Genomic DNA, 25,028 nt, shown 5'->3' on the forward strand with positions numbered 1-25,028 from the left:
ACATTGTGCTATTTCACGCTGTACACGAATACGTGCTTCTCGTGTAAATTCGTTTTAGATGGAGAATCAGTGTAAACTGTAGTCATTTCCCAAAAATGCTGGTTTCCCCAACACGTCTATTCGAACCACCAAAAGCAAAGAAAAAACTTTGGATTTCACTTCAGTTACAACAGTATGTAGGTGTTTCTGCCTGAACGAAACGAACAACGCAACCAAAAACGACACTGCGATTCTGGTCGCCGTTTCAGCACCATTGATGCTGGACCTGGAACAGGCGGTGTTGGATTTTTACCGGCTCTCCTCCGCAGCAGACACCCAACCCCCGCTCCCCTCCCCTACACACACACACACACACACACACACACACACACACACACACACACACACACACACACGCGCACACACACACACACACACACACACACACACACACACGCACATACACACGCACATACACACGCACACACACGCACACACACACACATACACACACACACACACACACACACAATGCGTTCCCTCGCATGTCTGTTCTGCAACAAGCATATAACGCAAAATGATCTCAGAGGCGGCTGTACGTTTGCGTTAGCTTTACAAACGAGCACAATGAAGACTCTTACATCACTTAGCACATGCATTTAAAAATACAACTATTCATTTAAAACATAGAATTTTAATCTCCAAGTATCTTTAATCTTTCGACAACCTACCGCTAAATCGTGTGAGAAATGTTTGTGCCTATATCAGGATACAAACTCCAAAGTTAAGGTATTTTTGCGAGAAGATATTTTGATCAGGGAAAAAAATTGTCACAATGCCATTGCACAAAAGAAGAGCAATGCGTGCTGGAGAGGAACAAAACCACGTCAATCTGTACATGCACAGATTAGGGGAAGCGAATGTAATGTCTAACCACCTTGGTAAATTACAGATGCCCACATATAAAATATGCTGTCCATTTTGCCTCTGTAATATGGCTTTAAAAAAATTAATAATTAAATATTTCTCTTACCTGTTCAGCGTAACGAGTCTGCTGCAGACTACGTCTCGGAGCGCAGTGACACACGGCAGAGCGCTCGTTTCCATAAACCCCGCCCTCGTTTCCATAAACCCCGCCATCGTTTCCATAAACCCCGCCTTTATTGTCTGAGTACCGTAAATAATCCAGATTATGCTCCCACACAAACGACCTGCATTATGTCATACAACATACAGACCAATATGCATAGTGTATAATGCAAACATGTGAAAATGTAGATGCATATCCATAGACATAAAAATGACAATGAAGCTCAAAGAAAAACATTTTAAAAGATGTGATAAACACACCAAAGCAGTAGAGCGTTAGATAAGTAATAAAAAGGTACGCAATGGAGTGAATAATAAAGTGAACATTCTCAGTGGGCTGCCTGCGCTCCCCCGCTAGCGCGTGGAGTATCTCACAGAGTTCCTGTGGTGCAGATGTTGAGCTGTTCCATCAAAACATCGGCCACGCGAAAACAAGTCTGAAGATGCTACAGCCAGAAAATAACCTGTATATTTTGGGCTTCGAGACAGACACTCGTTAAATAATCCTTGCACGCCACATGAATTCGAGACTTTGTAATGTGTTGCTGTAGTTAAACAACAGAAACCATTGCACATGTCGAGAGCACAGTGGTGATGTGGAATATAGATTTTTAATCAGTAAATTCCAAAGTTGGACTGGGAGGTCTGACTGGACTCGGGTTCATCACGGAGTTTCTGTTTCGTATCTTTTGACTGGACGAGACTTTCAGTTCTTCTCCTGTGATAAGTTATTCCACTGTGCCCTATATTTAAAAATTCTCTATACGTGAAGCAATAAAAACACTCAACAAAACCAATTTCTCCATCTTTTCACTGGCTCTAAGCCAAAGTGGGAGGGAGACTTTCCCCGTGGCTGCAGGAGCGCAGTCCTACACACTAGTGCACACTAGTGCCCAGGCTTGCACACACACCACTACACAGAAGAGAGTAGACGCGCGTGCTTGATGAAGACCCCATCGGTAACACCCTCCAGAGGCGTGTACGCGCACTCCTTATCTCTCATCAGTGCGGGCCCAAGAGTCTCCTTATTTGACATTTCCTATTGCACTGACTTAACATTCATGCACAACTGACCACAACATCCGGCAGCGGGCTGCCTGTTCATTCACGTTTTACACACAATATAGCACAAGCTCGTTCCAAACCACAGCATGGATGTGGCATGCTGATTCATAGCAAGGGCACCGAATGAGAGAGAGAGAGAGAGAGTGTGTGAGAGAGAGAGAGGGGGATAGAGAGAGGAAGAGCGAGTGAGAGAGAGAGAGAGAGAGAGAGAGAGGGAGAGGGAGAGAGTGAGGGATAGAGAGATAGAGGTAGAGAGATAGAGAGGAAGAGAGAGATAGGTAGAGAGAGAGAGATAGAGAGATAGAGAGAGAGAGGGGGGGGAGAGAGATAGAGAGAGAGGTAGAGAGAGATAGATGGAGAGAGGGGGAGAGAGATAGAGTGAGAGAGGTAGAGAGAGAGAGAGAGAGAGAGAGAGAGAGAGAGAGAGAGAGTGAGAGAGGGGGGTGGAGCGCGCTAATAAAGCACAGATCGATTCGTGAGTTCAGCTGAGCTGGGTCCGTAATCGCCTCCGCTGCTACTGTATCGTCGTGGTGGAGGACGCTGCCAGCGTAGCTGCAAGGTCAATACCTTTTCACTACAGTACAACTGCATCATCATTACAGCAGCTGTTGTTTAAAAAATAGCTTTTGTCATATTTGCAAAAAAATGGCACTATACTGACAAGAGTGCATTAGACAGACATGTGAAAAGATCTCGTTGTCCTGCTGCACGCAGTCCTAATGTTTCAGTATTGCTTTGTTTTTTAGGTTTAAGTGAAAACTGCAGTTTATGTGACTTTACAGCGCGAGGAACGGAAGTGGTCCTGGAGCAGAGCCGGAGTGGCTAATCGGGAGATTCGGGAGGATTCCCGATGGGCCGGCTCATGTCAATCTCTAGTTTGGGCCGATTGGGAGGGAAAAATAATTTTGGGCCGGATTTGGACATGAAACTCCCGGGCTGAAAATGTGTCCCACTCCGGCCCTGTCCTGGAGACAACCCCACTCTGCACTTTCAGGAGATTCACAAACACCCAGAAGTACTTTAGGATCCAGTAATCCACCACGTGCTATAACACACACACACACACACACACACAAAGTGCTGAAGTGTGTCGGTACTCAGCGTCCACACTATAGGTGTTTAACACACTGGCGCTGCTCACTAGCTCCCCGTAATCCTCCTGGGCCTTAAGTGAACTTCACCACCCAGGAGGCATTATGTAACACACTCACCTGTTCCGTTCTCTCAGCGTCCAGTACAGTACGGTTATTGCTAATTGAACTGATAGGAATATTAATGCCAAACATAGACGTTGAGCTGCTAATTCATTGGGAGCAGGGGACGTGTCTGACGGAGTGTCAATCACCGCTCCTCCACTCTCATGATCACTGAGCGACTTCAGTACCTCTGCAAACTAACAGCAGATAAACCACCACCATTAACGAGAAGACCTGCCTGTTCCTCCTTTAATAACAATGGACATGACACAAACAAGCAAACAGGTGACACATGAAGACAAGCAAGCTAAAAGCAAAACAGACTTGCTGTTCAGAGGTGGACGGGCTAAATCTGGAGACCTGAAGGATTCCAACAACGATGTGTCTTCCACATTTCTGCTGGACAGTTGCTCAGAATTGATTTATATTTGATATGGAAAACAAACAAGCCCAAAACTAAACATGGTCATGGTCACAGTACCAGTGTAGTGAACCTCTCATTTTACAAGTTACTACTCTCATAGCTATAAGTTCTAGTTTGTCCTAACCAATCAGGAGTAAACCAATCGGCTTGTAGTGTGTGAAGACAACTTTGGCTTGACTGTGCGATAAGCCAATAAGTTTTGTATCAAAACAGATCAAAGATGCACACACACACACTGTGGGGTATAAATCTGGTAGTTTCTAAAACGTCTGAGATATACAAAGCCACTTTCCAGTACAGGCTGGGATAGTCATGACAACGATCTTCATGAACAACGAGTGTCGTTTTCCTCAGCTTCAAATGTAACTCAGTAGAGCCTCCTGGTGACCACTGTAGGAATTACAACTTGGTGGTCACTTATTTAAAATACAAGAACGTAATGCTGTTCAGACAAAATTAGGTTGCTTGTAGTGTAATGACACAGAAGTCGACATGTATATAAAAGACCAAAATAAAAGCCAGAATCTCTTTAATGGTCAGACGTATGTGGATTTACTGAGCTTTTTCTTCTGGGTGTAGTTCAACTGAAAGTAAAACAATTGGATGTTTTTGTCCATTACAACTAAGCATTAACTCTAAAACCTAAACTGATAAAACAAGGTGTGAAAAAAATCATACTGGATTTTCAAAATGATCCATTAAAAGAAATATATTACATTGCAACTGATTTATTATCTATAACTCTAAAATAAATAATGAATCCTTGAGATGTATTTACACATTTAGAAGCCCCGCTCCTGTTTTTTAAAATCTTAATCTCTATACATGCCATTTAAGAAATCTCTTTCAGAGATATTTAATAAAAACCATCTGAAGGGCTTTCCCATCAGTGACGGATGATAGGACGACAGGAACGCTTTAATTGTCCTGATTGTGAGGTCACGTCCTGCTCAGCGGCCGGCAGGTCCTGCAGCAGTGTGCACGTGAGGAGATCTGAGCATGAACAGAACACAAGACGTGCAGTCAGTGCAGAGAAGAGTGTGACCGTGATCCTGTCCTGACCTCAACATCAAACTAAAGCTAAATTTGTACCAGTGATGTAAAGAAAGTATCCAGTGTTGGTGATGTACCAGTATCTGCTGGTGCTGAAGAGTCAGTCTCCAGTCACCTCAGCCAGCCCTGTGCTCTGTGGGTGTCCTTCCCTGCACAGCCAGCAGGGGGAGTGGTGAGAGTGTAGCAGGGAGACCCAACCCAATTCTCGCCCCTGCTCTCCCACATCCTGGACTCCAGATCGCGTCTCTCAGACATGAATGGCTGTGCTGCTTTATCATCTTCATCACATCTTGGAGTATCCACGTCTTCCTCATACAGCGGGAACGTGCGCCTCGTCCACGGCATCTGGGCCTATATGGACACAGCGGAAATGAAACTCTGGAGAAGGGCAGCGTTGATGAGGCCAGCGATGCGTGAGACAGGCAGGGCTCCATCTGGAGTGCAAACCCATAACCTCACTTACATAGTGATGGGCTTCAATGTACAAGAGTGTTTGAGGGCTGGAAGGTATCAGTCACTTCTTGACTGCCACTCAGAACCTTTCAGCTTTAAAGCAGATGTTGTCCACGTTTGTAATCCACCACACACTTCTTTGTGCTAACTGGTGTGAGAGCACTACACTACCAAAGAATGGCAGAGGGAGGTCCGAGACTCATGTCAGGCAGGAAGAGTGTGTGTGACTGAGTGTGTGTGACTGAGTGTGTGAGTGAGGTGGTGGGATTCAGTGTGTGCCAGACTCGAGCATGTTGAGAATTTTCACCAGGCTGATACTACATAATCAGATAAACCTACAGACCCAACTCAATAGACACATGGTTCACAACACTACACATTCAAAATTCACAAAACAATTCGCATGCTTTATTCACAGCAAGCACACACACACACACACACACACACACACACACCCACACACACACACAATATTCATCTGAAGAACATGGCTGTGTTTCAACGACAACAACTGGACAACAACTCAGATTTCCAGAGAGTGTTGCAGTGACCACCCTTATACCACAAGAGTGACCCTGACCCCACAGAGACGACCCCAAAGCTGACCTCACCTCTCCGTCCTCCTGCAGAGGAGCTCCACAGGGCCAACACCGCCCACTGCACACGGGGTCGTCGCCGTGGACACCCGCAGGCCGGTCTCCTCCTGGTCCTTCAAAGCAGTCGGTGCTGGGAAATCTTGTGGGAGGCGTACGTAAATGTTAGAGAGTCACTCAAGCTTAACCCTAGGTCACAGCAGCAAGCTGAGCCTCCAGACACGCCAGTGGATTCCACAGCGAGCACCTCCTGACTAAGAGATCATATTGGCAAACCAACATCACATGACTGCAGTAATGCTGATTTACAGCTCTTATTGTACTACTTCAAGAACTGATCAGTGAGTTTGCCATGGTACAAATCTACCCGGTGCTCAGGAGAGCCTTTAGCCCGTGTGTGATCCACACACGCATGGCCACAGACCTGCCGGTGTGCCGGTATCTTCTGCCCTTCCTCCAGTAGTTCCACCGAAGCTTTTCTCTTCTCTCACAGTCCTGGTGTCTGCGGGAGAACGCCTCATCTGAGAGAACTTCCACCTGAGGGGGAGAAGAGGCTCCACGTCACACACTCACAGCTCCATTTCTGATAAAGACCAGGGGCCTGGCGTGTTAGTCCGCGTCCTCACCATGTTGTCTTCCTGCACTTCTTCCTCTTCCTTTACCAGAGGAACAATGTTCACTAACCTCCAGCTGGTGGAAAACAGAGGGATATGAGTCAAGAAGACTTGGTGATCACTTCCTAATGGCAACCGTCACCCAAGTAACACAGACTCTGTTTACACCTGCTCAACAAGCCACGCTCAATAAACAAAGCTTTGCCCGGTACATCCCAACACGATGCACATCATCCATGGGTCCAAGGAGGTCTCCCACCCCACAGCCCCCAGCAGGGAGTGTTCCCTTCTGCCCCTACGCTGATCAGGGCACCGCGATGGCAGCTGAGGTAGGCTCACCCCTCACTCTAACCGGCCCATCAGTCTAACTGTTGGCACTGGTGTCTTTCTTTACGTTTACAGAAAATTAATTTTTTACAGAATACAAAATTCAGATTTTTGAGAGTGCAGCCATCGTTTGCATAGCAAGAAAATGCAGATAACAGGAAAAACACAGAGCTGGTTGTTGCATATGAAACATTTTGCACATTACTCGTTCCATATAATGAAACAATCTTCATAGTGACTAACCAGAGATGCTTTTGACCTACAAGTGTAAGTTCATGTGATTAAAAACGTAGCAGGATGCAATCTGCATACTAGCCTGATGACCCAACCAGATGTGAGCGGGACTGAGGAACGGGTCGGCCTGGGCCAGGGTGTACCTGGGCGTGAGGACGTCCTTATAGCGAAGCGTGTCCACTTTGCTGCAGGCTGCCAGTGACACGGGGATGATGATGTTGTCTATGTTGTACACACTTTCGCCATTTCTCCTGCGCACAGGGAACTAGAAGAAACAGGCCACACAGGAGTCCACTCCCCCAAACGAAGCAGTGAGCCACCGGAGTGCTGCTCTTAATTAAAGCAGCCTGAGCTTTCAATCTCATCGTTATGCCATTAGCTGACCATCAAACGAACTCAGGAAGTCTTCCCATTGTATTATACATGAACTATTTGCAAAAATGCATCGTATGAAAGGCGTTTAGAAAATAGATAAAGCAATCAAATGTTAATCTTAACATTTATAACGTCTATCTGTGTATTTATGTATAAATTTGAGTTGAGAGGTGATGCTAATGAGTGTGTACCTGTGCGCTTCTCTGGAGTGTGCTGTGGGCTCTGAACCCATCCTCAGCACTGTCTGCTGGGCCAGGAGAGAGCTTTCCGGGCCGGGTCAAACACCGGTCTGAGGTACAACAATGTGCAGAACATATGAAAACTTCTTTCTGCTTACTGCCACCAGTAACACAGGAGAAAGATTCCTCACATAATGAGAAATACATGTGGAAATGAGCCAGCAGGGGGCAGTAGAGAGTTATCTGTACCCTTATCTGCCTGGCGGTGGTGCCTCCTCTTCAGACCCCGGCTGTGGGGCGGTCTGCTCGACTCCTGACGGGCGTGTCCCCAGTGGGCGGGTCCCAGTCGTCTGTGGTTCGCGTTTGTCCCGGCCTGGAGCTGGTGTGTGCAATCTGTAACCCAGCAAGCTGGACTTCAAGAGCAGGAATTCCCTAACGCATTAAGTTTGAAGCAGGCAGCGGTTATATGTTAACTAATGATATTTTCATAGGTTAACTAGAGATCCTTGAGTGTATTATTAACTACTGCAGGAAGAGTTGCACGAAACAGAAGAGCCAAGTTCAGTCTTTATGCATCCTGCCTGTGGGGAAAAAACGGATGCCAGATTGAAAGCTTCCCTGGATTGGATGTTATTGTGTGTGTGTGTGTGTGTGTGTGTGTGTGTGTGTGTCAGTGGCCAGGCAATTTGGTGGAAATCTCTGATCTAGCTCTGGAAGCTGGAGGCTCTGATAAGCAGGTCTTGTCCTGCGCTGGGCACTATCAGGCCAGGCAGCCTCCTGCCCACACAGTGCAGTGGACAGCCGTCCTTTCACACGCTAGCACAAAGGCCTTCAACAGAATGGGTCACACAGTCAAAATATACAGCCAGAGACTTGGGAAAAATGGGACAGATGAGGACAAGGAGGCTGTGTGTGTGTGTGCGTGTGTGTGTGTGCGTGTGTGTGTGTGTGTGTGTGTGTGTGTGTGTGTGTGTGTGGTATCTGTTGGTGGGGTAACATTAGAACATTTTGCCCTTCCTTGTATGTGGTGGAAATCTATAAATAAAAAGGATTCTGATCAAGAATGTTCCATGGCTTCATTTTTTACCTACTGTGTTGATTTTTAAGTCATTATTTTAGCATGTATCAGGTTCTTCAATGTATTTTCTGCACGTGCCTGCTGTAATGCACTTTTATACCATATTCACTCTCTCTCAGTCTCTCTCTACATCGCGCCCCTGGTCTCTCTTAACCCCCCCCCCCCCCCTCTGGATTATGAACACTGGTGGTTTGAAGGATCATTGGAGTCCCATCAGAAAGAACCAGAAGAGCAGACAGGAGCACTGGGCGATTAATGATTAGAGTGGCTGAGTCAGTGTGTGTGTATGCCTGCAGGTGTGTGTGTGCGCGTGTGACTATGAGTGAGTGAGAGAGAAAGGGTGTAAGTCCCCTGGTGCCAGGCCAAATAGAGCAGCTGACAGATCCAGTTCTCTTCCAGTGGGCCTGCATTAGTTTCGTGCTGGTGTCCAGTGGCTTTCTCCTGACCTTTGGAGCATATGAACGCTCCATCACAGAGCCTGAACACATGGGCTCTCGGTGTGACTCTAGTGTCAGAGCGCTAGTGGGGACCAACATCAGATTTGTGTTTTCTTTTCCAGTGTGACTATTCCAACCAAGTGACTCCAGGCACAGAGCTGCTAGGAGATGCTGTTTGTGTTTCAAAGGCAAATAAACTCTTAGACCATCGAAATGCTTCATGGCTCACGTACACAGCTCAAATCTCCCTATAGACGAGAGGCATCTCAGAAAGGGTTTACTCATTAACTAAAACACACACAACAAACTAGAGAAAAAGGCCAGAAAAACAAGTATTAGTTTGCTAAGACTTGGAAAGAAATAATCAGTATAAATCAAGGACACAAATCGAATGTATGGGGAAAACAAATCAGATACATGTTGATGCTAAAATTGATAGAACTCTTGTGTAATAAAGAGTTCCACTTGGTGGTGGTCATAGTCCATGTGTGGGTGTTTGGAGGAGGTTCTTACTGAGGAAGGAGCTGGGTGCTTTCTCTGCAGGCCCGCGGCTGTGAGAGGTGGTGGCCAGCTCAGGAGGGTCAGCCCAAGGCCGTTGGAGCCAGTCTTCTCTGCCCAGAGCCGCGTGGGCACAGAGTGGCAGGGAGCTATCTGCAGAGTAGTGCAAACACAGTCAGGACACGTCCTCTAGGAGTCAGGACACGTCCTCTAGGAGTCAGGACTAGATGTGTGATGCCCAGGATCACAGTGCTGGATCACTGAGGTGGGTGGTGCTGGATCACTGAGGTGGGTGGTGCTGGATCAGTGGAGTGGGTGGTGCTGGATCAGTGGAGTGGGTGGTGCTGGATCAGTGAGGTGGGTGGTGCTGGATCACTGAGGTGGGTGGTACTGGATCAGTGGAGTGGGTGGTGCTGGATCAGTGGAGTGGGTGGTGATGGATCACTGAGGTGGGTGGTGCTGGATCACTGAGGTGGGTGGTGCTGGATCACTGAGGTGGGTGGTGCTGGATCAGTGGAGTGGGTGGTGCTGGATTAGCAGTAATGACCAGTAAAGCTGGCAATAGTAAAGCTGACACCATCTGTAGCACTCAAATTAGAAGCCCAGTAAGTTGGGGGAGGCGAGAGGTTGCAAACAGCCCCAGTGCCCCAGGTCTGTCTAGTGGTCTGTCTAGTCTGCAGTTCAACTCCTACCAGGCTGCTTTGACAAGTTTGCATAGACCACTTCTCTTGTGTTTCTGCTCCATGCACAATCAGCCCCCCACACACCCCCACACACCTCTCTCTCTCACACCTGAGGAGGGAGGGGCCATGGGGTGAGCTGTGCTGAGGCTGCTTGTGGCACTGCAGGAGCAGGTTGGGTGTGAGCACGCTCTCAAAGGAGCACCGGACACAGAGCCAGCACAGAGACAGGCTGGACACTTCAGCCCCTGAGAGACAGAGAGAGAGAGAGAAGAGGGAGAGGGGGAGGGAGAGAGAGAGGAGGGAGAGAGAGAGGAGGGAGGGAGAGAGACGGAGAGGGGCAGAGAGAGGGGGGGAGGTAGAGTGAGAGAGAAGGGGGGGCAGGAAGAGAGAGGGAGGAAGGAAGAGAGGGAGAGAGAGAGAGAAGTAGGAGAAGAGGGTGATAGAAGGATGCAGAAAAAAAGGACAAGAGAAAGAGAGGGGAGGCAGAAATGTAGAGAAAGAGAGGGAGGGTTAGGCCAGAACATAGAGATCTTATTAATACCCATGAGGAAAATCATGACTGTCTAATTCAATGTATGATTAAGAATTAATTGCCTGACACTGTGCTTTCAAATCATGTGTTAAAACTGCACTAAAGCTCTGACCAGGTGTTCCTTATGTGAAATACTGAGACTTCATGTGACATCAGATAATGTCAATTAAAGAGCTGCCCAACCTGCTGCCTGTGTGATGATTGGCTCATGAAGAAAAGTCGTGGCTTGTGATAGGTCAGCAGAGGGCGAGTACGTGCAGACACACAAGTGGCGTCCACCTGAAGGGGGCGCTGGCGCCTACCACACAAGCGCCTTCTCTTGTACCCTGGCGAACAGGTGGAGGTGGCGTGGAGGAGGGCGTCTGTCAGTGGCGTGCTAGTGAGACAGGGGGAGGGAGGCACAGGTGGAGGCTGAGGTAGCACTAAATGGATGACAAAGAGTACAAAAATGTAGAATAACAGAATACATGCTCATGTATTCTGCTGCGATACAGTTTACAATTCCACGAGTCCTTGCCCCAAAAGGTTTTACTTAGCAGATGCAACTGAAAGATCTTAAAGAGCCAGAGACTGTGTTACACACAGAGCCCCCCCGGAGATTCCAAATCCCTGCTTAATCTAACACTGGTCAGATTAGGAGCAGAGGTCCAGCTCAGTAATAAGCTAAGTGCAGAGATGTGGAGGGGGATTCAGTTCTTATCATGCCGAGTGATGTCAGTCCCTGACAGCTGGTGTATACGACTCAAAGACTCAGACAGGTCTGACAACGTGCCTGTTGTTCTGGAACATGAGAGGTGATCCTGTTTCTCCTCGGTCCCTCTCTCTCAGAACTACACAACCCTCACCTCTGACCTCACCAGAGAGCAGATGTACAGTAGCAGATAGGTAACCGGGAGCAGGAGAGAAGGCGTGCGGTTGGACAAAGCGCGGTCCAAACGGGCCGTGCTCCAACACAACACTGTCTCCACTGAGGCTGCTCAGTGCTACACCAGGAAATCCATTTCACTGAATGTAAGGAATGCTTCAACATTTGAAGATCACTCCTCCTCTTCTGGGCCCAGATCACTCCTCCTTTACTGATCTCAGGAGTGTGAAAGTCAGAGCACTGTGTGTAGATTAAACTAGCCCTCACATTAAATCAAACTGTTAGCAGGGAATTTATTATGAGAGGTGGAGAAAATGATGAAGGGGTGGGTGGGAGGATGAAAGCCAGAGAGAGAGAGAGAGAGAGAGAGAGAGAGAGAGAGAGAGAGAGAGAGAGAGAAAGAAAGGAAGTGAGACAGAGAGAGAGCCGATCAGAGACTGACCTGTTGAACGGTCTCTTCTGCTGGTCTGTCCAATGGACACATGTGTCTTTAGACACAGGAGAGGAGGAGGGTGACGTGCTGAGTGGAGCCATCAGACTGTTCACCATCAAACTCAGCTGGGCACTCTGCGCACACACACACACACACACACACACACACACACACACACACACACACACACACACACACACACAATCATTCACTCATTCATTAACATTCCCTCCTGGCCATCTGCACCTCAGTTCCTTCTGCTCTAATCTGATTTTAAGTGGAGCTTTGGGCCTAGTGCATGAGTGTCCAAATACACAATGAAGCTAGTGTCAATATTTAAGGTAGTCTGAACTTACCTGAGCTTCATTTTGTTAATTTCAAATATTTGCTATCTTAGGTTGCTACCCATGCATCTAATCCATGCTAATCCATGCATCTAGTGCAAGTTAACATGTGCAAAACCATTCATAACTGATTCATAAAATTATCGAATTCATCTGATATATACATGTATATATTAATAACAGTAAATTGAAAATATGAGACAATATGCAGACACTCGCCTGTCTCTGTATGTTCCTGAGGAGGCGTGTGGGACTGCTAGGCTCCATGTCTGGTTCAGGGCTCTGGGTGTGTGCGCCCCCCGCCGTCCACGTCAGGCCCACCGTCTCACGCACCAGCGTCTGCTGGATCTGCCTGTCGGTCGGCGGCTGCGACAGGGCCAGGACCACCCTCGCCTGTGGCAGACGGGCCTGCAGTTAGCCGCATGGCTTTCAGACGCACGCAACCAGAATGGCGGAGTGAGGGGAAAACCCACACCATCGGATAGATTCATTGAGCCTTGACCTGTGGCTAGACTGTCCAGCACAGTGGACACAAGTACCATGGCAGGAGGAGAGATCACACACTTGTTCACGATGTCAGGGGACGGAGCCCGCTCTGCAGGACGGGTGGTGGTGGGGGTCACTGAGTAGGGACAGGGGACCGGCGTGGACACGCTTTACCTTGCTGGCAAGGATGTGCTGGTGGAGATCTCTAATCTGCTGGAGCCGGATGTCCAGCTCAGAGAGCCGGAGCTGTAGCCACGTCCAGCAGCTGGCCAGCTGTGCTCTATCACACTGCCAACTCCACTCACAGCCCAGGCAGCTGAGAGAGAGAGAGAGAGAGAGAGAGAGAGAGAGAGAGAGAGAGAGAGAGAGGATGGCAGAGGGAAAGGAGACACTCAGTACATGTGACATAATATGACATAATAAACTATATATTTTGGTAAATGAACAATAAAAGTTGTCATCCACTAAGTGACATGTTGAGACAGATTTATATAAATAAGTTTGCGCCATCACTGAAGCCTCATACATTACTCATACATAACCAGCGAGGGTTACTGTCTTAAATAGGGTTGCACCTGGATGTGACCATCAGTGCACCGTCAGACCTGGTAACCAAAATTAAAACTTTGCAAAGAAAAAATAAGTCACCTTTCCCCTTTCACCCAGTACCAAAAAATACAAGTACATTATCAACAACAGCAACAAAAAAGGTATCAAATGTTGCCTCCTCATGAGCATGGCCATATGCCAGGACTTAGAAATCCTGAGATCCAAACACTGAGATTATGAGGGGGTTCAGGGGCATTAGAGCTCTCTTAAACCCATTAAATCCACAGCAACTTACTAGCCAGCACCATGATAGCTCACTAGGAACTTGGGCAGCCCAATATCTGGGGATGTATGGCACTGAACTGGGCAGCCCAATATCTGGGGATGTATGACACTGAACTGGGCAGCCCAATATCTGGGGATGTATGACACTGAACTGGGCAGCCCAATATCTGGGGATGTATGACACTGAACTGAGCAGCCCAATATCTGGGGATGTATGACACTGAACTGAGCAGCCCAATATCTGGGGATGTATGACACTGAACTGAGCAGCCCAATATCTGGGGATGTATGGCACTGAACTGAGCAGCCCAATATCTGGGGATGTATGGCACTGAACTGAGCAGCCCAATATCTGGGGATGTATGACACTGAACTGAGCAGCCCAATATCTGGGGATGTATGGCACTGAACTGAGCAGCCCAATATCTGGGGATGTATGACACTGAACTGAGCAGCCCAATATCTGGGGATGTATGGCACTGAACTGAGCAGCCCAATATCTGGGGATGTATGGCACTAAACTGAGCATGCCAATATCTGGGGATGTATGGCACTAAACTGAGCATGCCAATATCTGGGGATGTATGGCACTGAACTGGGCAGCCCAATATCTGGGGATGTATGACACTGAACTGGGCAGCCCAATATCTGGGGATGTATGGCACTGAACTGAGCAGCCCAATATCTGGGGATGTATGACACTGAACTGAGCAGCCCAATATCTGGGGATGTATGACACTGAACTGAGCAGCCCAATATCTGGGGATGTATGGCACTGAACTGAGCAGCCCAATATCTGGGGATGTATGGCACTGAACTGAGCAGCCCAATATCTGGGGATGTATGGCACTGAACTGAGCAGCCCAATATCTGGGGATGTATGGCACTGAACTGAGCAGCCCAATATCTGGGGATGTATGGCACTGAACTGAGCAGCCCAATATCTGGGGATGTATGACACTGAACTGAGCAGCCCAATATCTGGGGATGTATGACACTGAACTGAGCAGCCCAATATCTGGGGATGTATGACACTGAACTGAGCAGCCCAATATCTGGGGATGTATGGCACTGAACTGAGCAGCCCAATATCTGGGGATGTATGGCACTGAACTGAGCAGCCCAATATCTGGGGATGTATGGCACTGAACTGAGCAGCCCAATATCTGGGGATGTATGGCACTGAACTGAGCAGCCCAATATCTGGGGATGTATGGCACTGAACTGAGCAGCCCAATATCTGGGGATGTATGGCACTGAACTGAGCAGCCCAATATCTGGGGATGTATGACACTGAACTGAGCAGCCCAATATCTGGGGATGTATGACACTGAACTGAGCAGCCCAATATCTGGGGATGTATGACACTGAACTGAGCAGCCCAATATCTGGGGATGTATGACACTGAACTGAGCAGCCCAATATCTGGGGATGTATGACACTGAACTGAGCAGCCCAATATCTGGGGATGTATGACACTGAACTGAGCAGCCCAATATCTGGGGATGTATGACACTGAACTGAGCAACCCAATATCTGGGGATGTATGACACTGAACTGAGCAGCCCAATATCTGGGGATGTATGGCACTGAACTGAGCAGCCCAATATCTGGGGATGTATGGCACTGAACTGAGCAGCCCAATATCTGGGGATGTATGGCACTAAACTGAGCAGCCCAATATCTGGGGATGTATGGCACTGAACTGAGCAGCCCAATATCTGGGGATGTATGACACTGAACTGAGCAGCCCAATATCTGGGGATGTATGACACTGAACTGAGCAGCCCAATATCTGGGGATGTATGACACTGAACTGAGCAGCCCAATATCTGGGGATGTATGACACTGAACTGAGCAGCCCAATATCTGGGGATGTATGGCACTGAACTGAGCAGCCCAATATCTGGGGATGTATGACACTGAACTGAGCAGCCCAATATCTGGGGATGTATGGCACTGAACTGAGCAGCCCAATATCTGGGGATGTATGACACTGAACTGAGCAGCCCAATATCTGGGGATGTATGACACTGAACTGAGGAGGCCAATATCTGGGGATGTATGACACTGAACTGAGCAGCCCAATATCTGGGGATGTATGGCACTGAACTGAGCAGCCCAATATCTGGGGATGTATGGCACTGAACTGAGCAGCCCAATATCTGGGGATGTATGGCACTGAACTGAGGAGGCCACTGCTGAAGTTCTACTTACTAATGTGGATTCAGCCACCATGTTGAGTAAAGTTTTTGTAGCAATGACAAGAATATCACTCACTCTATGGCAAAGCAATGATGGATGTTATCAGATGTGAAAGTTAGTTATCTTGGTGCAATATCTCTGCAGTGCCAAAGTACAGTTTTAGGCAATTATTTCCCAAATTATTATATGCAACATTATTATATTCCAGTCTGGATCTCAGTGAGTTCAGTGGTGGCTGCAGCCTTCGGGACAAAGAGCAGTCCAATAGACGTCCATGGAAGGGGTTTGTGTAATTAAGTGCACCCCAGATTAAGAACACGGGGACACGTGTTACACTTCCCCTCGGGACACTGTGTACTCTGATTGGCTAACTGGAGTGGTGGTCCCCACACTGGGTTTGAAGAGGCTGTAATGTGTCCCAGAGAACAGAAACGTTGAGGCTGGTCTTCTCAGTGTGCTGCACTACAACCTTCACCAAGAAAAATGAATGAATGGATGAATGAATGAAGTTTACAAAGATATAGTGCCTGACGACAAAGATGATGATGACAAACGTGCGTGGGGTGAAATTAAACTGATTATGTGAATCACAGACAATCTTGTAATCCTGTAAAGCCCTCTGTGACGAGCCCTCCCTGCCTGCCATGCACATGTGTTGTCTTTTGTTGCACATGGTTTTTGTTCTGAATTCTTGCCACGCCTCCTTCAGGTGGTGGGTGTGGTACCTCATTGGCCACACCCCCTGAGGGCTGATATATTATTATGCTGTGCCTTCTCTACATGTTGTGTCGTCGTTGCCTTTTATGTTTGGGTTAATTTTCGCTCCTTTCATTAAACTATTCAGCCTGAGACTTGTAGCTGCATCTCATCTTCTCTGGCTCCACGCCTGTACCAACTTCACTATAACCAGATCAGATCCCAGCGGAAAAAACAATGACCCTAGGAAACTCTGCCCCAGTAATCTCAGATCACTGCCTACGGTGATCAGAGAAAATCATAGAAAATAAGAGAGATTCACATTATTAGTCAAAGCATGAACTGGAGTGGAACAACTGTAATTCTTAAAAGAGTATAAAAAATCAGCAAAGCATTAATTTACCTTCAGAGGTTGAAAACAGGGACTAATAAAGTACAGGTAAAGAGAGTACAGGCCAGAGTGAAAGGCAGGTGTATAAAATCATGGCTGCATACATTGAACACACTGTGTGGCAAACGTGTGTGCCAAGTTTGCGCTGGAGGGCCATCCCTATGAACAACTTCCCAAACTTTCTGAAACAATTTTTGCACACCAAACTACAGATTCCCCGCAGGTACCAGAGATATAGAAACTCCAGATTATCTCCAGAGGTGTAGACACTGGGCACTGAGGCAGCACGCTGTGGTTCACAGGGAGTGCTCTGCATCTGGAGTTACTCTCAAAATATACTGCTGTTGTGTTTCTGTGTGTGTGTGTGAGTGTGTAGATACTGTTGTACTCACCAACACTGGAGTAAGTCCAACAGAACATCAAGACTTTTGTAGATATTACAGTCTTACTATTAGTAGTATTTCAGAAATATTATCACCATACCAATTGTTAAGGTATTACTGTTCAAAAAATCTGTAATAAAAGTAAGCTTTAATACACTGAAGTGTAATATTGTCAAAGAGATAACAAGCATGATACAGGTTTCTACACTTCACTCCTTAAAAATGTGAAATTGTATTTAAGAAAATGTCTAATATTTTACTGAGTTTTCATTGCGTGTGAATACAACCTGTTCAGTGATTCATGGAAGTGGAAAGTCATATGCAACTCTGACAGGACAAAATGAGCATGTTTACTGCCTTTTGCAACACACATCAAGCACCATATAGAAAAACCTGCTAAACATCGAACACTAGCTAACCCTAGCCTGCCTGAGTTCATATATATCTGAATAAATATCAAAATGTTACATAAACTACCGCACAAATGATGTGTGCACTCACAGTATCCCTCAATAAAACTGTCCATGATGAATTTATTTTATTCAACTCCAATTTTTGTGTTCTAGCTAATAATTATAAGAGCAATGTAATTTTAAGAATAATGTATAATTGCTAAAATTAAGATGAAAGTAAATACAGACAAAGTAACATAAAAACAAGACACACATGAACATAGAAAATTACACAATTTACAATCTTGTAAAGATATTGTAAAGGCTTGTAAAGAATTTTTCAGTTTTATTGTCTCATGTTTATTAACACATTATTAGTCATTTTGCACTGTAATCAGTTGTATGTACTTTAGAGGTTATAGCTAAACTACACTTTCATTTGATATTTTAACCTCCATTTGTGGGGGAAGTTTATTGGTTATGGTTACTTCAGTATCCTCACATCAGAGTAATCTGTGGGTGTTACTAATAAACATACCAATGACATAGGAATCCTGGCGCAACACAGGGGTTTGAACAGTATAGCCTTTATAATAAAAAAGCATTTGAATGGTTTTCCTAATAGAACAGCCGTTGAGGATTTCTGAATAACCCCAAACACTGACATCACTCTAGGAGGGGCCAGCGTGTCGCTTAATCTTCAAACGGGCCTTTAGTTTCCATGACGCGTTGTTGTTTTGGTTCCGCGTTCTTCTGAGTGAATGTCTCCGTTAGCTACACAGCCGGGTTACCATGGGATTTCTCCACAAACACCACACTCTCCCGGAGCTGTACACACTGCTCAGAGCCACAGTGAAGGCCAGCTCAAGCTGCAGACCACACAACAGACTCACAACAGCCACACAACAGACACACAAAAGACACACAAAAGACACACAACCACACAGACACAACAGACACACAACCACATAACAGACACATAACAGACACACAAAAGACACACAACCACACAAAGACACACAACAGACACACAACAGACACACAAGACACACAACAGACACACAACAGCCACACAACAGACTCCATGTCAGTGTGACCACCGGCATTAAACCCAGTTCCAACATGGGTGTGTGAATCTGAAACCAGATGCAGGATTACTAAAGCTCCCCAGTGGCAGGGCATTCGTTTTAAACTGGTCTGACGTTCTTCAGCTGTGAAGATGAACCAGGTAGAACTGGACTTAGCGGAGTTACGGCTGGAGCAACTGAATACATACAAGCTGTGTTTGCATATCTGATGGTCTGTTTAACCATTAAATCCAAATACAGAACCTACACACATGTTCCCTTCCCAACACATACAGCTGCTAAACCACAGGCACATATGGGCTAATAGGAAAATTCCACAGTGATAGCACAGTGGATCAGCGGTGAACACTTACACACACCCGACCACCCCACACACTCACGCAGTGGGACGTAGCAGTCTGTTCAGTCCTGCCAACACACCAGCCACCATGGTCACTGCATATACAACGGACTCACTGCTTTAGACACAAACTGTGCCTCAACAGTTTGCAAACACAAAACACATACCCAATCTTCCAGCCACAAGCAGTCACCAGAAAACACTTGACACAGTTCAGCAGGGGAAATCAAACCCAGGGCCCGTCTTGGGAAATCTCATTACTTTTTGCACAGGTGCACGCCTCACTGAGTGTGCCCGTTATAAATCTTCCTCCTAAGTTAGTAAGCCACAACTAAATGACTTTAAATCATGCTTGTGAAATGTAAGGTAAACAATGTTTTTGTTACCTGGAGGTAAATCTGAAACTGATTTGCCCTAAGGGTCACACCACCCTCCACATATGCTTTGGCTTTTATCCCTGCAAGTCGCCGAGCCACCTAACAAAGGAGGGGCCAGTATCCACAATGGCGTGTGATACCGCCCAAGACGAGCAGTGTGCTAAGAGCCGTGTGCGGGAACACCACCTAGACCTTGGGGACCCTGTCAAAAGCTGCTTCTGTCACAGTTTGAGACGGAGCTCTGACAATAGAGCGTCTAAGCTTGCCAGTCCAACCTCCTCCACTCACCTTTTTGCATGCCGAGATCATAAACCAACAGCCTTTTGTCCTTAGGCTCCTTGTTTATTGGACAGACTGTGGCATTACAAAAGACATCCTGCGTCTGATCCCCCCCCCCCTTTAACTGTTTCAGCATTCCAGACGAGGCCTGCAGGTAACCAGGCAGTGAGCTGCCAACAGTCAGTGGGAGAAAGCCTGTCGTCCTGCTACTGGAAACCACCGCGTCTTCTGACTCCGCCCACTACCACCCCTCCTCAGGGTGGGCAGTTTGTTCAAGAATGTTCAGATAAAGGTCCGGTGAACTAAATGACCCATCGTGAACGAAGTTGAACATTCCTGATATGTGGAAGCAGCCGCACTGACCCAACATCTGGTTCCGCTGCCAATTCTTTGATTAAATGGCCCGCAAGCGTGGCACAGATATAACCTCATGGAGCAAGAATGCTTTAAAAAGGAAGTTCATCTGAGAAATCTGCTGAGAGATGCTGTCCGTGAAGCCTAGAATTTATAGCATGGAATTTCTCCTGTCTGCGCTCAAGGTGAAAATTCCTCTACCAAGCAGATGGCTGGTTTTCCATAGTTTAGCGACTTTTCTGTTCCAAGAAATTGCCCACAAGGTCTAGTGTGTGTCTGGGAAGCAGACTTCAGAGGGCACATGAAAGCTCTTTCCTCCCCCCCCCCGGAGGAGGTCTGTTCCAGCTGCCACAGGAGACCCAGATATCTCCAGCTGCAGATTCAAATGATGGCACAGGATAATGCATCGCAGCATGAGGGAGCGACAACAGCTCTGTGTGTGTGTGTGTGTGTGTGTGTGTGTGTGAGACAAAATGTATTGCAATTGTCTTGCAACATACTGCGAGGGCAATATGATATTACTTGGATAGACAGCTTTGATATGAACAGCAATTACATGATTTCATAACTGTCTGACATTGGCAAGATCACTGTCCTGGCCACGAGGGCAGAGGAAATTGCTGTGATTTGTGAAATGTCTGTCATTTGTGAAATTCCTGTGAGTGTTAATTACCAAACACCAATATTTGCAAGCTTGTTGTTATGGTTTAAATAATTGTACATTATTGCACACAAAACGCAATAGGCCAGGTTTCCAGACATGGATCCCAGAACTGGACAAACTCTAACAGTGAAATCACTACCATGAAAGTCCTACTTTCTCCAGATTTAAACTGACTACAAGTCTGTGAAAACAGCTACAGAAGTCACACCTACCCTGAAGCGGCTCCAGAACGTGTTCTTTCGTCTGACTCCCACTCCTCGTCCGAGCTGCTGTCTGTGGCGTCCGAGTCCAGGGCCTCCTGCGCCCTACGCAGCAGTGCCTGGCCTCGCAGCGCTAAACTCCACACTTCTCCACCCACCCGCACACCACAGGGGCTACCCGGCACCGTGGAGCAGCCATGGCCGCCCCCGCAGGCTCCATGGCCCTCCTGCATCTCCGTATCGATGGGTGTGGTAGGTGCCCCGGGGAGCGGGGTTGACCCAAGCGTGCGGCCCTGCCGGTCGAGCCACCTCCCCAGGCCTTCCAGCTGTCGTGCGCAGTGGCGTACCGCGCTATCTCCTAGCAGCGCGTGCAGTCTCCGACTCGCGCAACTCACACGGGCCTCCAGTACGGCCTGCCGGCAGGCACAGCGCTCCGCCCCGCCCTTCTCTGCCTCCTGCGGCGAGACCAACCCTGCCGGCCAGGATGAGGGCCATGGCAGGTGCCGTGAGGGCCTGTCGGAGCCAGGGTGGTGGGTTCCTGGGGGCACCGCGGAGGGGCGTGCGAGCTGAGTGCCGTTATCCAGATAGCCGAGGCTCTCCAAGTGATCACCTCTCCTGGGACTCCTGGGCAGGTCATGAGAGGGGCTCTGGAAGGTCTGTGATGGTGTACTTTGGTCTTCAAGGAAAGGGAAGTGCAGATCACAGGAGTATTCCGGAGGTACAGGCGAATCCATGCAGTTTCTGGACAGAGAAAGGAGCCCAAGCAGAGATCCAGGGCTTGACAGGAATGTGGACTTATATGACTCTTTGTTGTGGAATAGAGAAGGAAGGAGGATGTCTGTGAGCTCTAAAGGACCTTCGGAGGACTTTTGACAGGAATCCAGAAATGACAGGGATGGCAGGAATGGCAGGGATGATAGGTTTAGCCAAAGGTCGTGAGCGTAGCATCTTCCCAGACCTTTAGCCTGAGGCTCAAGATCCACGTCCAGTGAAGCACTGCTGGAATCCATGTGTCCAGATAGAACAGGAGTGGAAACGTGAATTCTGGCAGCTTTTCTGATGTCCTGCTGAGGGCTGGTGTCATTCCCACTGAGCAAATCTGACAAAACGAGGTCAGTGGATGCCAGTCATTCAATATCTTGTACTGTCAGAGAGATTACAAGATATCAACTTTACGCCTTGTGGCATTTAGCCTACTTGGTGTTTAACACATTCAACAATTTGAAATCTAAGCCTGATTAGATCTCAGTTGTAATGTTTAGTTTATTCCATGCGGACATGTTGAGTCATGTACGCCCTTTAGCACAAATACATTTTAAAACATTGAAATATAAAAGGGAAATCAGACATTTAAATTCAGGGGAGAAAAAAAGGTTTCTCTCCCATAGTGTTCAAAGATAAATGCTTGTGTAGGGCATTACACAGAACTGAACTTTTTAAGAGTAATTCTCTCATTTACCGCACTACAGAGATGACCAGTTTAGAATATTTTCACACTTCACTAGGCTAGTTATTCTTTCTCCAGAATCTACATAGTTATTACTTTCTTAGAGAGAGACAAAAATGGATGAATGAATGTGATAGTTTAGTAGTTTGAAACTCTAGAAGAATGCTCTGAATCCAAAATACATGATCCTACATGAAGTATATTATATTTCTACATGAAGTAAACAACAACAGGGACAAGCAGTGAACAGTACAACAGCCCCAGACAGGTGGGACAGCGCGGGTGTGTAATCTAGTCCAGTGTTGTGTGTCTACCGTGACTTAAGTCACACATCAACAACCTTCATTTTAACGTCCAGCGTTACTGTCACCGGCGCCCCAGCTGGATTACCTGTCAACTTTACCTCTCGCCCCGCTGGATAACGGTTTAGTTTTACCGTTTGTCCACCTGCCTTCACAAACCGCTGATGTTTTACGGTAACGATAACGTTATCTCTCATATTCGACACGGCAACAGCGAGAGTAGCGCTTTCTCTTAAGTTAAAACAACAATAACAACAACAACAAAACTCACCAGAACCGCTGATCTACACGTCGAGACGTCCGTTTCTCCTCGCTGCTTATGAGAGTGCCGTTAAAAGCGCCGCGCGCTGGGTAGAGTCCTCGCGCACTCGCACCGGAGGAGCCGCGCGAGGCTTCGCGGGCGAGTTGACGCACGTTCGCGCGGTTGGCCAATGAGGACGCGCGATTGGACCTGGGGAAACGCCCACGGGGCACAATTTCTCGGAATATAAAGAGCCCACAATTAAGCAAACCTTATATGGGTTAGCAAATCTAAACATGTCCATTTAATTCTGAAGATCTGTTTGCAGTGTTGACTGCAAATAAATAAGTCAATACGGCCATTCACTACTCAATAACTAGATTAGCCGCACGTTTTAAAACAAATGGGGACAACATATAAAGACGACCCCATAGGCACCATTATAATTTAAATAAACAAACTTTTTCCTGACAGGAAAGTGTTTTGCGTGACTGGGTAATTCTGCCATCTAGCGGCACCGTAAGAGACATCTCCTCAAACTGAAACAGTTGAGGTGTTAAAAGTCTACACACGCACTCGTGATATTTAACTGTAAAAGTGAAAATTTTTTGTCTTAATGCGCATTGGACTAATTCTGATTAATCCAGATAGTTTGTCTATTTCATATATTGAAAGTTTCACAGTTTCATGCCAACAGGACTGTAGAAAGATGTAGAGTTGCACAGCGAGTATCTTTCGGGTCAAAATAACGTATGTGCCGCCACTCTTTCGCCTAAACGATCACGTTATCTTAAAGTCTGCGTTATTATTTGGTAGTCATCACTGTACTGTGTGAATAAGGTGTGGACATAAACACGTTTAACTAAACGGTTGTTCAGTTGGAACGATATACTTATGGATATAGAAGTATTACGTAACTTTATTATACAGACTTCTGTGTAAAATTAACATTGAAATAACATCTAGTACTCTTTTTGAACAGTACATGCAGGATTCACCTCACTTCTAGGTTTGCATATATTGATTACTTAAAAACATTGAAATTATTCTTTAACTCTAAAAATGAATGCCTCTGTATCAGCATTTATGCTGTTTTTATGAAGTTGGTTTGTAAAACGTGTTTAAAGTGTTTTTAAATTTCAATTTTTAAAATTCTACTTTTGTTAATTTTTTTAATATTTGACTTGAAATGCCATTGACTTGAAATGCCACTTAACATGGTTTAGTTTGTTGATTCACTGTGAATATTATTTGCTGGATTCTGTAACGTGCTGCTTGTAATGCTAATCAGCAGCCACCAGATGGCAGCCACGAGCTGGGACCTTTATTAGGGCTCGTGATCTCCCGCAGGTGGCGCTACGCTACACACAGCTCTGCACACGCTGTGGAAGTCTTTCTGTGTGTCCCATGTACACTCAGCGTTCTGGTCATTGGTATTTCCCTAGTGGCACGTTTCCAACAGCAGTCTTCAGTTATCCTTCCTCTCCTGTTCTATGGGGAGAGAAAAGACAAGTTTTCCCTCGTGTTTGTCTGCAGTTGTTTTTTCTGAAGAGGTTTCTACTCTCTTTCACATGTTTGTCTTGGTCTCCGTAGCCTGTCCTGTCCCACCCGCACAATATGTGGCTGGGGTCTGGTTCCTGACCTGAACTTCGCTCCGTTTGTTTGTTTTGAGGTCGAGCAGCTGGGGGATGGGGGGCTTTGCTCACCCGTAATTCCACCCCATATGGTCGGGTGAGCTTCCTCGCTCCCTCCCTGTTGCAGACGGAGACACTCGTTAAGCCTGGTTTATACTTTCGCGAGCGACCGTAGCGCGCGGCTCCGCCCACCTCGCGCGACCCTGCGCGAGCGGTGTAGGCGTTTATACTTTCGCGAACGTCGCGAGCGTCGCTGCAGTGTTC

The 25,028-nt window shown here is 46.9% G+C and overlaps 3 protein-coding genes across 19 annotated transcripts in view; 1 reads left to right on the top strand and 2 right to left on the bottom strand.

Annotated features, from left to right (window-relative positions):
• Window positions 1–1,087, bottom strand: part of map2 (microtubule-associated protein 2) — an 80,660-nt gene extending 79,573 nt beyond the window's left edge. For 13 of the 14 annotated variants that reach the window (XM_077002264.1, XM_077002262.1, XM_077002261.1 and 10 more), the window contains exon 1: window positions 1,013–1,087. The gene's annotated coding sequence lies outside the window, so the exon portion shown is untranslated. The remainder of the gene's footprint in view (window positions 1–1,012) is intronic. The other variant, XM_077002254.1, reaches the window with a different exon arrangement.
• Window positions 1–25,028, top strand: part of gulp1a (GULP PTB domain containing engulfment adaptor 1a) — a 350,639-nt gene that overhangs the window by 127,583 nt on the left and 198,028 nt on the right. The window lies entirely within an intron of this gene.
• kansl1l (KAT8 regulatory NSL complex subunit 1-like) lies at window positions 4,282–23,334 on the bottom strand. 4 transcript variants are annotated; one of them, XM_077002270.1, is made up of 16 exons: window positions 23,161–23,332; window positions 21,153–22,239; window positions 13,112–13,253; window positions 12,671–12,844; window positions 12,117–12,241; window positions 10,993–11,185; window positions 10,372–10,522; window positions 9,610–9,747; window positions 7,831–7,974; window positions 7,594–7,691; window positions 7,171–7,292; window positions 6,479–6,542; window positions 6,277–6,389; window positions 5,871–5,994; window positions 4,884–5,157; window positions 4,282–4,746 (listed from the first exon to the last, which is right to left on the bottom strand). In XM_077002270.1, the coding sequence occupies exons 2-15, from the start codon at window positions 22,148–22,150 to the stop codon at window positions 4,918–4,920; spliced, it is 2,826 nt and encodes a 941-aa protein (XP_076858385.1). In that variant the 5' UTR covers window positions 22,151–22,239; window positions 23,161–23,332; the 3' UTR covers window positions 4,282–4,746; window positions 4,884–4,917. The 4 variants fall into 4 exon arrangements, 3 of the variants coding, with proteins under 3 accessions (XP_076858385.1, XP_076858386.1, XP_076858384.1); XM_077002271.1 differs by having other exon boundaries at window positions 10,387–10,522; window positions 21,153–22,284; window positions 23,161–23,331; XM_077002269.1 differs by having other exon boundaries at window positions 21,153–22,284; window positions 23,161–23,331.

Source organism: Brachyhypopomus gauderio, chromosome 4 (genome assembly GCF_052324685.1).
Source record: "Brachyhypopomus gauderio isolate BG-103 chromosome 4, BGAUD_0.2, whole genome shotgun sequence".
Classification (NCBI taxonomy): Eukaryota; Metazoa; Chordata; class Actinopteri; order Gymnotiformes; family Hypopomidae; genus Brachyhypopomus; species Brachyhypopomus gauderio.